Source organism: Astyanax mexicanus, chromosome 15, assembly GCF_023375975.1.
Source record: "Astyanax mexicanus isolate ESR-SI-001 chromosome 15, AstMex3_surface, whole genome shotgun sequence".
NCBI classification, from domain to species: Eukaryota; Metazoa; Chordata; class Actinopteri; order Characiformes; family Acestrorhamphidae; genus Astyanax; species Astyanax mexicanus.
This window is the reverse complement of record NC_064422.1, coordinates 2,827,205-2,840,880: the sequence shown is the minus strand read 5'-3', so window position 1 is coordinate 2,840,880 and position 13,676 is coordinate 2,827,205. Positions and strand designations below refer to the sequence as shown.

The following is a 13,676-nucleotide window of genomic DNA, read 5'->3' as shown; positions in this document are numbered from 1 at the left end:
AAATAAGAATAAGAATAAAAATAAAAATAAAACATTTCTAGGTCTTATATAGTGCAAACAAGTGCAAACCACAACCAGTCATATTAAGACTAGGGTTTGTGTATTTTCTCCTAAATCTCTTGTAATTTAACTATTAATAACCATAACCAGTCATAGTAAGACTATGCTTGAAGTGAAACAGAGACAGAACATGTTTTTAAATACAGTACAGAGCTAAGGGATTAGTACAGCTGTCTATGAAACTAAAAAACTAAATTATTTATTTACAGTATTTATATATGGTTTGTGTCTTGTTGGTCACTCTGTTAGTGTTTATTGTTTCCACTGGAGCCAAAATGCAGCCAGATATACAACTTAAAAAGGGGGTATGCAGCCTAAGCGACGCATAGGGGCGCTGTACTAAAGGGGGCGCCAAATGAAAGCCCCAAATAATTTTTTTCTCAGGAGAAAGAGCCTTCATTAGCCGAGCCCGTTTTTTTTGAAAATGAGAATCACTTCTGAATCGTTCAATGTTAGAAACGCAAATGTTAGACACCGAATACGGTGTGTGAAACGCTCGCCCCTTACATCCCCACAACTCTTTTTATGCAACTGTGTGGATTTTTCACGCAAAAAACACCTGTGTCTGTGCTGCACATCCCATTGGCAAAAAAATGTTTAAAAGCACGGCAGCATGTTGTCAGAGTTGCAGAGTTGCTGGTCTGGAACACAGAACCATTTTATTTTACAGATCTATGTTTGTTTAATAGATAACATAACAGAAATGTATCTTTTATAAAGCTTGCCTTTGTTCCCTTTCCCTAATGTGTCATAACACAACACCCAGATTCAGATTTAGATTAAAGGAAAGGCATTACTGCACAGTTCTGCCACATGCTGACATTTAATATTGTTCAATTCTTCAAGCAGTTAAACATGCAAAATAAAATCTCACTTTTTCTTAAGCATTTCCTGACAAGCTCGAGAGGTCAAGCTAGTTGCAAGACTGTTATGAGAGAATAGGGCATTTGAACACTTATTCTGCTTGACGACACAGAGGAGGATACGTCTGCATACTTTGTGTAGGAATTTCTAATGCAGCAGCAGACCACTGATCTTGATAACCCCCTCAGTAATAATAAAAACCAAGTAGATTAAGTAGATTCATAGACTGTATATAGCTGGACAGAGCATCGTCTCTTAAAAGTGAAGCCACCACAGGTCGGGCGCCCCCTGCTGTTCGGCTGCAGAAAGCTGTGTAACTCCACCCATCCCCATAGGTTTCAATGACAAAACAGAAAACTTTCAATCACGTTTTTTTCTAATATACTGTAATTCTACCTCCATTATTTAAATGCAGCAGCTAGTGTAACCTCTGCTTATATTGTCAAATTTTTATATCCCCACAGAACTCGTTCTTTAAAACTTTATTCGGCTCTATTCAAAAAAGGTGTGGTTATGGTAAAAGGGCTGGTTATGGGCGGGGCCAATAATAGACCGTCAGCTCCGCTCCGCCCCGCTCTGCAGTCTGTGACCGCGAGGCAGCCCTCAGGGGCGGGGTTATTTAAATGAGTAGGCGGTCTCTCCACAGCCTTTCTCCCTCCTCTGGTCTCTACTAGTGATGGGACGATACACTTTTTTCAGCTCCGATCCGATACTGATATAAAACTGATATAAGATTGCCGATACCGATACAAATAACGATACTTTTAGTTTATTAATAGTACTATGATTAAGGTTAAATAATGAGGCTGAAACAGACCACACAGCCCTTTTAAGAGTATGCACAGGTGCATTTAATGTAAATGCATTCAAAAGTCATTTATTTGACACACTTCATACGCAATTACACAATAGTTTCCTTTCAAATAAAATGTTTGAATTTTTATTAAATATAAAAAAAGTAAAATATTAAATACGTTAAATATTAAATTCAGGGCATTTTTTGCAACGGTTGTGCAGGAGACTTTTATTTTGACAGGTAGCGTAGAGGATTAGCTGCAATAGCTAACGGCTAACTGGCGATGCTAACTGTATTTCCGAGCTAAATTAATCACTGTTTTTTAATAACAGATTGATTTCTTAGTGCTGGTTAGGGTTGGTAGGATCTGTGGTTTGATATTAGATGCGGATTATGGCTGTAGTTCACTTAAGATAGTTATTTATTACATTCACAATGCCGGAATGATTTTGCTAGCTAGGCTAACAGACTGCAGATCTTAATGGAGATGGCTAACGGCTAAGTGGCAATGCTAACTGTATTTCCGAACTAAATTAATGACTGTTTTTTAATAACAGATGGGTGTGTTTGTGCTGGTCAGTGTTTGTAGATGCTGTGGTTTTATAGGATATGTGGATTATGAATATAGTTTACTCCAGTCTGTAGTTCATACCTTCACAACACCGGAATGCAGCTGCTGTCAGTTCAGTGCTAGCTAGGCTAACAGACTGCTGGTGTTAATCTGTTTACCTCTCAGACGCTGACTTTACGTGTACAGTTCTGCTGTACAGCGTTTCCGAAGTGAAAACTCTCCAGATAATGGACTTTTTTGTAGATAAACAGCTAAAGTTACTCAGTCAGCCGCAGACTGAAGCTGCTGGGGGTTCAGGGTAAACTGTTAAACTGGAATCCTGATCAGGGATGCGTTTTGTGTTAACGTTATGGCGGGTTTATTGTTCAGCTCAAGCTTTGGACTGGAATATGGATTGGTAAGTGGATCGGCAGCGCCGGCCCGATATCCGATTCGTCGGATTACGTCAATATCGGCCCCGATACCGATATTGTATCGGATCGGTCCCATCTCTATTCTCTACTGCCCAGACTCTGGTCTCTGAATCGCCAAAATAGCGGAAGATTTTGGCTTCATTTTCATTGAATGAATGGGAACGGCGACACGGCGTCCATCTTTATATACAGTCTATGAGTAGATTAGTTTCTTTGACACTCAGGATGTCAAAGAAACTAAAATAAGAAGAGTTCCCAACACAACACATAAAGATGGAGGAGTTCCATTAAATGCCTTTCAAAGAGGAGAAGCTGTGTCTGTGGTTGAAGGTGCTACATTTTAAAACGTGCCCTCAAATGTCCGTACGTCTGCTCTTACCATTCTTCGAAGCGGAAACCAGCATCTAATATTTCCGTTTTGAAGCTCAGGTGAAGCGGATGTGTTTGGTGTGATTGTGAGATTTACCTACTACACTGTACTTTAGACGACATGGTGGCTCAGTGGTTAGCATGTTCGCCTCCCAGCACTGGGGTCTTGGGTTCAAGTCCCTATCTGAGTAGAATTTCCATGTTCTCACTGTGTCTGCATGGGTTTCTTTCGGGGACTCTAGTTTCCTCCCACAGTCCAAAAATATGGAAATCAAGTAAATTGGATACTCTAAATTGATCTGGTAAATTGAATACTCTAAATTGATCTGGTAAATTGAATACTCTAAATTGATCTGGTAAATTGAATACTCTAAATTGATCTGGTAAATTGAATACTCTAAATTGATCTGGTAAATTGAATACTCTAAATTGATCTGGTAAATTGAATACTCTAAATTGATCTGGTAAATTGAATACTCTAAATTGATCTGGTAAATTGGATACTCTAAATTAATCTGGCCAAAGAGTCTAAAAGCGGAGAGGGTGAATTTGTAGTGCAGAAAAACGGGCCAAAGAGTCTAAAAGTTGCCGTAATTAAGGAGTTTAATATTAAGAGACATCATGAAATGAAACATCAATTTGAAAAATCTTAGTTTACACAACACTGTCAAAGATAAAGATAGTAAGTCAAGTAAAATGGTGTGTAAATGAAATAATCAGGAAAATGTATTATTTAAAGTGGTATATTTCATTATTTGTTTTATTACAGAGTCTGTGGCCCCTGACTTCAAATATATTTCTTCTTCTGGCCCCCAACAAAAAAAAAGTTTGGACACCCCTGCACTATCATTAAGTATAAATAGATGGTCATTTAGACTGTAGCTATTTATATTGTTTATAATAATCATATTATGTATATATATATACAGTACTATGCAAATGTTTTATTCACCAAAGCAAATTACACTAATCCATTTATCTCATCAATATGAGTTTTTACCTTAAAAAAAACATATGATTTGAAGAGATGCAAATAAACACACATACATTCAAACATAACACGGAATTCTCATTTTTAACTAAGTATGTTATATCCTGTGAGCCGAGCTGAAGTTTAGTTCCAGATTTCTCCTGGATGCTTCTCAGCCAGCATGTATATTATGTTCAGTTCCATCAGCAGCTCACCTGATTTACCACATTTACCAATTTACCAAACCAGGTGTTGATATGATAAGAACTACAAATAACTCTATTAAACTCAGATGAGGAGAGATTAGGAGATATTTTAAGAAAAACTGCTCTGCTCTTTGTAAAATTGCTGTTTGTAATGCTGTTGTTTTACTGAGCTATTAAACACTTACTTCACAGATAAGAAGCTTTTTCTTTACTGAAATTTACTGAAAAAAGATGTATATACATACAAGCCAAAAGTTTGGACACACCTTCTCTTTTTTAATTTGTTTTCTTTATTTTCATTTAGATTCTCACTGAAGGCATCAAAACTATGAATGAACACATGTGGGGTTATGTACTAGTCTATGCAACCCCTAGTCCAAACCCCAGTTCTCCAAAAAGTCTGGTGGCTGGCTCAGACCCACTTTGGCTTATAAAAGCAGCAAGCTTATAAATACTTATAAATAGACTCTTTTTAGGCTGGCAATAGTTTATAATACAGACTGTACACCAGTCAGCATGCCATTTAAAACCACCTGCCTAATACTGTTTTATTGGTGCCACTATAACAGTTAAGGCATGGACTTCAACTGGCCTCTGTGGCATCTAGCACAGAGAAGTTAACAGCAGGTCCTTTAAGTTGTGTACATTGCAAGGCACAGCCTTGGATCCTATTATTTAACCTGGAGCACCTTAAAGAGGGGTGATGTTAGCCCAGTTTTTCAGTCTATGACAGTTTTGCATTGATTGGCAACACAACTGTGCTCGGAGGCAAATCGGGGATCTCTCTGTGCTCACAGTGTGAACTAATGAAAGACGCTTGCCGAGCCGTCACCGATTGATCACCGTTCAGTCGCAGATGCCTGGCAAATATTTGCCATGCTAGATATCTGACCCAGTCAGTGACAGGGAGTCAGGAGCATACTGCAAGTGGAAATATGGAGAGAGAGAACCACAGGCCCACTGCATTACCAGAGCCATTTATGGAGAGTCTGACCACTTTCTGCTCCCCCGTTATATCATGAAATGACTGTTAAACTCTAGAGGCAGTTCGCTAGTGAGTGCTATATGAATGGAGTGAATGGAGCTACAATTTTTAAATAAAAAAATAATAATGAACTACTTGTTCTGAGTTCTTGTCTGTTAGGTTCTGGTGTTTTCTTGTGACAACATGTGTTTCTGGAGAGCTGTGAGGTGAATCTGTGATTATCCAGAGCGATAAATCTTGTGATTTGTAACCCCCCGTTGCTGATCAGTCATGTAGTGTGAAAGTCTCATCACTCACGATTACAGCACAACCAGTCATGTAGTGTAAACAGCACAACGACTGACGACTTAAAGTCGTATAGTGTTAACTTGGCATAAGTTTGTAGGAAAGCATACCATATTTTAAGCTACAGCATCCAAAAGCATTGTAGACATCACTGATGTGCATTTCCAGACCCAGTCTGACTGCACTCACAAGCAAGGATCCTCACTGGACTTTACAGCCTAACTCAACATCTTTGGAATGAACTGGAATAGCAGTTACAATCCAGGCTTCTCGTCAGTCACAAATGCTCGACTGACATTATCCTGCCATTTTTTACACTGTCAGCATATTGTATAGAGCCTGCTCAGAATAGTGAAGGTAATTTGAGCTGTTTTTTTGCCACACCACTCAGCGGAGTGAGGAGGTTCAGACGATGTCATGGCAACACAGCCATCAGATCTAAATCTTAGTGAGAGATTTTGGGACTCTGTGAATTTTTTTTGTGGACAAGAAGAAAAACAACCTCTGCAGGATGTGTGGAGAGCAGTACAGAATGTGTAGGCTGCAGTTCATTTAGATATTTGTTTGAAAATGTGGAATGTGAGGAGGAGTACTACAGAGTACTGATGGACACTCTAGGTTTTGTGTATCAGTGACCTAAAATATAATGTTTCATCCTGACTCCCATAATTCCTATGCTAGACATCACACAGCTAATGCAGAGCTGATATTCATGCTGAACAGAAAAGTTGCCATTGAGTAATGATAGTGTCACACAGTAAATTATTCTCTTACATCCTAAATTAGAACAGTCACAGGCTGGCAGGCAGACGCCTGCCCTGACTTCCTGATTGTGAGGGCATGCTGTCGGTAGTTGCCAGGCACTACCTTCTTCAGACCATTGTCTTGTGTATCTGAGGCAGATTTTTTCATTAAATTATACTGAAAATCATTTCGTACCATTTAGCTCTGTTTGAAACTCAAACTCATCACCCTTCCATCAGTATCCCAGTGTTGTAACTACTGACCCACCACTCCCCCAGTGAACCTGAGGAAAAGTTAATGAGCTGGAGCAACAAATCCCTTAGCCTTTATTACAATAAGCGATAAACTGTTTCAGTCATTCCTCTACATGATTTCAAGTTCTCTATGAAGGACAAGCAGCACATATTGTCCTCTTTGTGACGCCCAGTTACCAGTCCACTGTACTAGCCCCCATATTAAACGTATATTACCTCAATAAGCATTTCACATAAAGCTTACACACTGTGTAGAGGCAATACTGGTTTTAGTTTAGCTCCTGCTATTATTAAATTTCTAATCAGCAGCAGTGTAAAGAAACCCGAGGTAGTAAGTATCTCTATAATGAGCCATTTCAAACCAAGTCAGTCTATTGCAGTGGGTTTCGTAGATTGTGGGTTATTTGAGCAAATTCTCCATTCCCAGGTTGTTTACAGGTGTAGAGGTACTGAACACGTCTGTTTTTGTTCTGTCTTACAGATCAGATGGAGGCTATGGTGGAGATGTGTGGCGCTACTGTTGTAAAAGACCCGCTCATGTTCTCCAAACACATAGAAGTACTCTTCATTTCCTCTCTCTTACAGATATCCTGATACCGCCTTAACTTTTATTCTTTTTATGCCGTTTTGACAGTTTGTGTTGAAGGTAAAATGCAGAAGTAAAATGTTTAGTCTGGTGTTCAAAGTGTGTGTGTGTGTTTGTGTGTGTTTGTGTCAGAGTAAGTGTCAGCTGGTGGTGGTGCAGCCTGGTTCTGATGACTCTCAAACTTACTACAGAGGTGAGTGATATATAACAGTACCCAGAAATTGCGTTTATTGCTGAAATCAAACTGCCAACATTGCTGCCACCACCATGTTTCACAGTGGGGATGGTGTGTTCAGGTTGATGAGCAGTGTTACTTTTTTGCTAAACATGGCACTTTGCATTTAAGCAAAAAAGTTCAACCTTGGTCTCATCTGACCACAGCACCTTCTTCCACATTTGCTGTGCCCCCACATGGCTTGTGGCAAAATGCAAATGGCACTTTTTAGATCTTTCCACAATGATTTTCTTCTTCCCACTCTTCCATAAAGGCCAGATTTGTGGAATGCAAACGTATAGTTGTCCTGTGGACAGATTCTCTCCTACTTGAGCTGGGTATTTCTACAGCTCCTCTGACCAGTGCTCTCCTTGCTTGATGCTTAAAGCTTGGGAAATGTTTTATAACCTAACCCTGCTTTTAACTTTTTCACAATGTATCTCTGACCTGTCTGGTGAATTCTTTGTGATGCTGTTTGTTCACTTTTTTCTCTAACAAACCACTGAGGCCTTCACAGAACAGATGTGTTTATACTGAGATTAAATGAAAGGCTCTGCGCATGTCAGCTTCGGAGACGGAGGGTATTTTTGGGATCAGCGGTGGGCGGGGCGCACTCTAGGGGCGCAGCGTGATCTGCCTCGAAACGAGCGTAGAAGCGGTTCAGCTCTTCCGGCTGGTCAGAGTGTGAGAGCTTCTTTTGTAGTCAGTAATGATGTTCAGACCCTGCCACAAGCTCATGAAGTTGGCTGTGTTAAACTGTGCTTCCACTTTCTCTGTACCCATGTTTGGCCGCTGAGTCCTACGGACAGCGTAGCTGGCTCGCTTGTACTCCTCCGTATTCCGAGATCTGAAAGCGGCACTGCGTATGCTGAGAGCAGAGCGGATGTCAGAATAGACATCTGTGCTTAGATTTTAGAGACACAATTTTAAGTCTCATATTTTCATATTTCATATTCTCATATGAAGTTTTAATAATGGAATGTTGCTTTTGGTCTGTGTAGTTTAAAGCTGTTGAGGTTATTGGTTATGAATAAAAGCTGATGAGTGAGAGCGAGGTTGGGATAAATTTTATTTTATACATTGCTGCTTTGGCATTATCCATTTTTAACCTAGACTGTACACTTTTGTATTGCAGTTTAAATCTGATCAGCAAATGTTGAAACTTATTTGTGTTGTTTTATTTATGTCACAGTAATTATATAAGCACCTTCCAGAATTGATATTTTTTATTATTGTTTATTTGTGTTAATGTTTACTGTAAAATGTAACTCAGGGATGTAATTACAAAACCTGCGACTAAACGAGCTTGGAAGCGGGTCATTAAGATACATCATTTCCACTTGTTTTCACAAATTCTCTCTTATCTTTTGTGTATTTTCAGCTCTGCAGAAGAAAGCCACAGTGGTGTCTCGTAGCTGGCTCTTGGATACCATATCAACCTACAGCCTCCAGAATCCCCAGGACCATAAACCCTGAACCCTGGCTGCTGCTGTAACTCTTTAAATTCTCAGTGATGCTTTAATTGGTTCCTCTGCTATTTTGGAATTTCATCTTCTGCACTTTACCTGCACAGCGTGTTCTCACTACGTGTAATCAGATTTATTTAACTTTTTAAACTCTTTGTTTTTTGCTTTGCCTTTGTGGAAAAATTGATCAAAAACAATCTAAAAAGTTTTGTTTTAATGTGTTGTAAAGAAACATTTTCAAACTTTCAATCACAAGACATCTGACTTTATTCTTTCTCATGTTTGCAATTTAAACACTTATTGAGATGCCAAGCCAAATCTGCATTTAATGTTTTTTTCATTCTGTAAAAAGAGGAAAAAAGAAGTTTGGACACACCTTCTCATTCAGTGTCTTTATTTATTTTATTTTTTTCAACATGATAATAAGCATTTAGATGCTCTTATCTGAGATACTGTTAACTTGTGGTTTCTATGGCCGGTAACTGTGGTTAACTTATCCTGGGCAACCGAGGTAAGCCTTCCTTTCCTTAGACACACTTGATGAGAGCCAGTTTCATTATAATGTTTCTGATGGTTTTTCCGACTGTACTTCACTGTGGTTGCTGACTGACATTCCAGATTTGATGGATCTCCAGATCTGAATCCCATTGAAAACCTCTAGAATGTAATCAAAAGAAAGATAGGTGGTCACAAGCCATCAAACAAAGCTGATATGTTTGAATTCCTGCACCAGGAGTGGCATATGGTCACCCAAAAGTAGTGTGAAAGACCAATGGAGAGCTGCATTGAAAGCTGTGAATAAAAATCAGTGTTATTCTACCAAATACTCATCAGCCATCACCATCAGCCCCACAGCATGATGGAACCACCATCAAATTTTACTGTGGGGAGCAGTAAAGTTTTCTCAACTTTAGTTTTATCAGTCCACAGAACCTTATTCCAAAATGAAGCTGGCTTGTCCAAATGTTCTTTAGCAGACTTTAAGCGACTCTGTTTGTGGCACAGAAAAAGGCTCCCATACAGCCTCTCCTTGTGCAAAGTGCACCATCTGCAGTAAGATGATGATGTACGTGTTTGGAGGTCTGGAGGTCTGTGGGTTCACTAAGACTGTTCTCACCATCCTTCTCCTCTGATTATCTGAGATTTTTCTTGTTCTGCCACTTCAGGTTTTAACTAGAACTGTGTCTGTGGTTCTTCCATTTCTTCACTGTGTTCCTCACAGTGGAAACTGACAGCTGAAATCTCTGAAATAGCTTTTTCTATTCTTCTCCTAAACCACAATGTTGAACAATCTTTGTTTTCAGGTTATTTGAGAGTTTAGTTTTGAGGCTCCCATGTTGCCACACATCAGAGAAGATTAAGTCGTGCCCTGGTATTTTATTAAAACACTGCTGTTAGAGTAATATTGCTATTTACTGCATTTAAAATGATTCCATGGTATAAACTCACAGAAACACTGCTATTTCACACAACTAATGGTTACATTGACTTCCGTCAGCTAAAGCAGCACCTGGCCTGATTATCTGATTAGCCATGATTCAAAATGATACTTGTAACGTTTAATAAAATTTTGTCAAAGGAGGTTTATTCCGAATTATACACTGCAGCTGAATTCCTCAGGGTTGGCCTTAACAGGGCATATGAAATTACTACAGGATAGGAATGTGATGGACATAGCAGCTTAAACAAGCACTGCTGATGACAGGAGGATAGAGAACAGACATATAGGGAGTCTCCAAAAATGGGGTGGAATGGAGTCCCCTCCTTCCTTTTTTTGTGAATGTAAACAGAGGTCATGCATATGCAGGACGCCTAAAGTATTAATACACTGGGGTCAGGTAAAGGCTAAATGTATAGGCTGCTTCCCAAAAGTATAAAATACTGTATATCGTTGCTAAACAATGAAAAACATGTATTTCTATTTTTGTCTATTTTTAATTTACTACATAATTTAAAAACACAAACTTTCCTTTACACTGTGTCAAATAGACCAATAGAAATTCTCCATAATTACCTGAAATAAACTTTTTACGTTGACTTCCATTGAAAGGTTTGATCTCTTGTAAAGTTGCTGTTTTAAAGATACATGTTTTTTCTATTGGACGATGTAAAATCTTATTAGTGTGTGTTTGGCACACTTTATTGTAATTATATGCTGCATCGTTATCCACCCTCATGAAAATGCAATATGACATACAGAATATGCGCCTATATCAAGAATGGTGTTTCTTATATGTTTCCTGTAAGGTGAGAAATTAGTATAACACACACATCCTCTGAATATATAAATGTCAATGCATTTATTATAAATACTATAGGATTTATTTTCATATGGTATTGTGTGTTCAATTCTTATATATTTTACATATATATTTAATTAATATATGAAAGTTTGCTAACTTTTTTTTTAACAAAAGTTAGAAGTTTTGGTTTTCCATCTTACTACCTTTAAATCTTAAATCAATGGATTAAATAACGTACAGAATTTTTCACACTCTAAATGGCGCACTTAAAATCCTTTTATTTTCCCAAAAATCGTCAGTGTGTCTATTATTATTATTCCAGTGCACGTTATGTATAATTTTTAACAGTCAGGTATTAAGGAGCAGTAAAGCCTCTTAGCTAAAGTGCAGCTTTATACAGGAGTTTCAGTTTAGTTCTCCATCACAGAGACTTAAGACTGGAGCAGTATTAGCATTAGCTGCTAACCGCTAGCTCTTTTGCTGTTCAGAGGTGAGTATTATCGGCCTGTAGCCTGCTGCTAACCCCGGCTAGCTCTGCTGGAGCAGCATTAGCCACTAACCCCACTAAACGTTAGCTTTTTCGCCATTCAGAGGCGTGTATATCGGACTGTAGTCTGCGTGTTTACCATGTTAAAACAAGCTATATGGGATGAACCACTAGCTCATATCACCCTGGTTAATGGGAAAGCTCAGGGTTCAGTGTAGCGCTGTCGGGCAGCATTAGCCACTAACTGCGGCTAGCCTTACTGGAAATCTAAGCTTACTGTAAATAAATGGAAGTGCTTTACTCACCCAAATAAACAGTTTTCAGTAGAGAAATGTGTAGATTTAAGTGCTAGTTTGACTTTAAAAGAAAATCTTTTTTAAGAATTATAGTTTTGTTTACTTAGCTTAGCTTTACAGGTCTCACCACCCAGTGATCAGACCTGTTAATTAATATATGAAAGTTTAAACATGACGAAAACCCTGATCCTTACTAGTGCCATATAATGCGCCGTATAATCCAGTGGGCCTTATGTATGAAAATAGACAAGAAAATAGGCGTTTATTGATAGTGCTCCTTATAATCTGGTGCGCCTTATAGTGCAAAAAATACTGTAAAGCCTAATTTGTCTTTCATTTTTTATGATTTTTATTGCATACCTTATCTTATAGCTACTGAGATAATAGGGATCCTAATAAAAATTAAAAAAAAGATAACAGTTGCAAAATAACATATCCTTGTCTGTTCTGAACAAAACTGTGTTGCACTGCTGCTGACAACCTAACAATACAGGTTTACATTCTATTTATAGACTTTTTTGTCAAGCTACAATCACATTGCCAAAATAAGTAAGACTAATAGTTGATATAGGACAGTATTTTCTGAGGCTACAATCATGAATTGGGTAGAGTCTTGTAGCAGATGTTTGCTAAGCTGCCAGTGACCCTGTGGCCTGTATATTACCAAAGCAATAATTTAGCACCTATTTACATTTATCATTTCATGCATCTGATATCTGGAGAGCAGCCATATGTAATTTAACCTGACCCTATTTTCACCTGGCCACTTAAATGCATTTCTGATAGACAGACAGATATGATTTACATAATCCCTGCATATATAGGAACTTCTTTAGATAAGCTATCAGTAATCTGTTAAATTATTTTCATCATCACAAAACCATAGCAACAAAAAAGGGGTTTATTCTACATTTGTAAAAAAAAAAAAGAGGTTCTTGGTTGTAAAGGGAAATCTAAATATTTAGAAAAATATTTCTTTAAAAAGTCATATATGTTTTCTTCACTTTTCATTTACATTTAGCTGCTTGTAAGGTTTTGGTGGTCTCATGTATCTCTCAGTCTGGTATCATGAAATGGCCTGCTTGCTTAAGTTCCTCGACTTTCAGCGCAGGGGAGGCAGCCCGTCTCTTGTTTTATTTTTTGGCAAAATTCAGACAAACTGTTTTTATCCGATCTTGAGCTTAAGTTGTTCAAGTGAACTAGTTCAAGTGAACTATGCAAAATAGAAGTTGCATTTTTCAGAGCCTAAACAAATGTTTAAATAATCAGATAGTAATTAATTAATCAGTAATTAATGTCTTAAAGTGGCACAGGTAAAGCAGAGACATCAACAAAGACACCACAGCCATCCACTAATCCCAATACAAGCTGTCCTAAAATATTACCTCAAAAACCTTTGCATTGTGATGTATCTCCAAGGTGCAGACCAAACTGGTAAAGCGTAGTCGAGTTTACTGAGTGGTCCCCAAACCTCACTTTCCTGAGGTGCTGATTTTCAGGCGCAGGTAATCGTAGTGTAAAGAGTGCTCTAGGGCAGTGTTTCCTAGAGTGAAAAGGGTGTTTTTCTGAGACCTGGCTTTTTTTTTGTTGCAAGATTACAATTTTGGTTTTGTCCAGGGCCCAGTTCTGACAGCACTGCTCCAGCTGCTGTAGCCCCTGTTCTGTGGGGGACAGCAGCACCAGATCGTCTGCATAGAGCAGGAATTTGACTTCTGTGTCATTAAGAGTGAATCCAGGAGCTGCAGATTGTTCCAGTAACACCGCTAACTGGTTTATATAGATATTGAAAAGGGTTGGACTGCAGCCCTGTCTCACCCCGCGCCCTTGAGTGAAGTATTCCGTTCTTTTTTTGCTCAATTTAATTCCG

The 13,676-nt window shown here is 38.5% G+C and overlaps 1 protein-coding gene across 2 annotated transcripts in view; it reads left to right on the top strand.

The window, feature by feature from the left end:
* Window positions 1-10,820, top strand: part of LOC103023552 (BRCA1 DNA repair associated) — a 58,883-nt gene extending 48,063 nt beyond the window's left edge. For both annotated transcript variants that reach the window (XM_022669404.2, XM_022669403.2), the window contains exons 19-21: window positions 6,999-7,075; window positions 7,236-7,296; window positions 8,699-10,820. In XM_022669404.2, the coding sequence (XP_022525125.2) occupies window positions 6,999-7,075; window positions 7,236-7,296; window positions 8,699-8,793 (233 nt within the window). In that variant the 3' untranslated portion in view covers window positions 8,794-10,820. The remainder of the gene's footprint in view (window positions 1-6,998; window positions 7,076-7,235; window positions 7,297-8,698) is intronic.
* The last annotated feature ends 2,856 nt before the right edge of the window (window positions 10,821-13,676 follow it).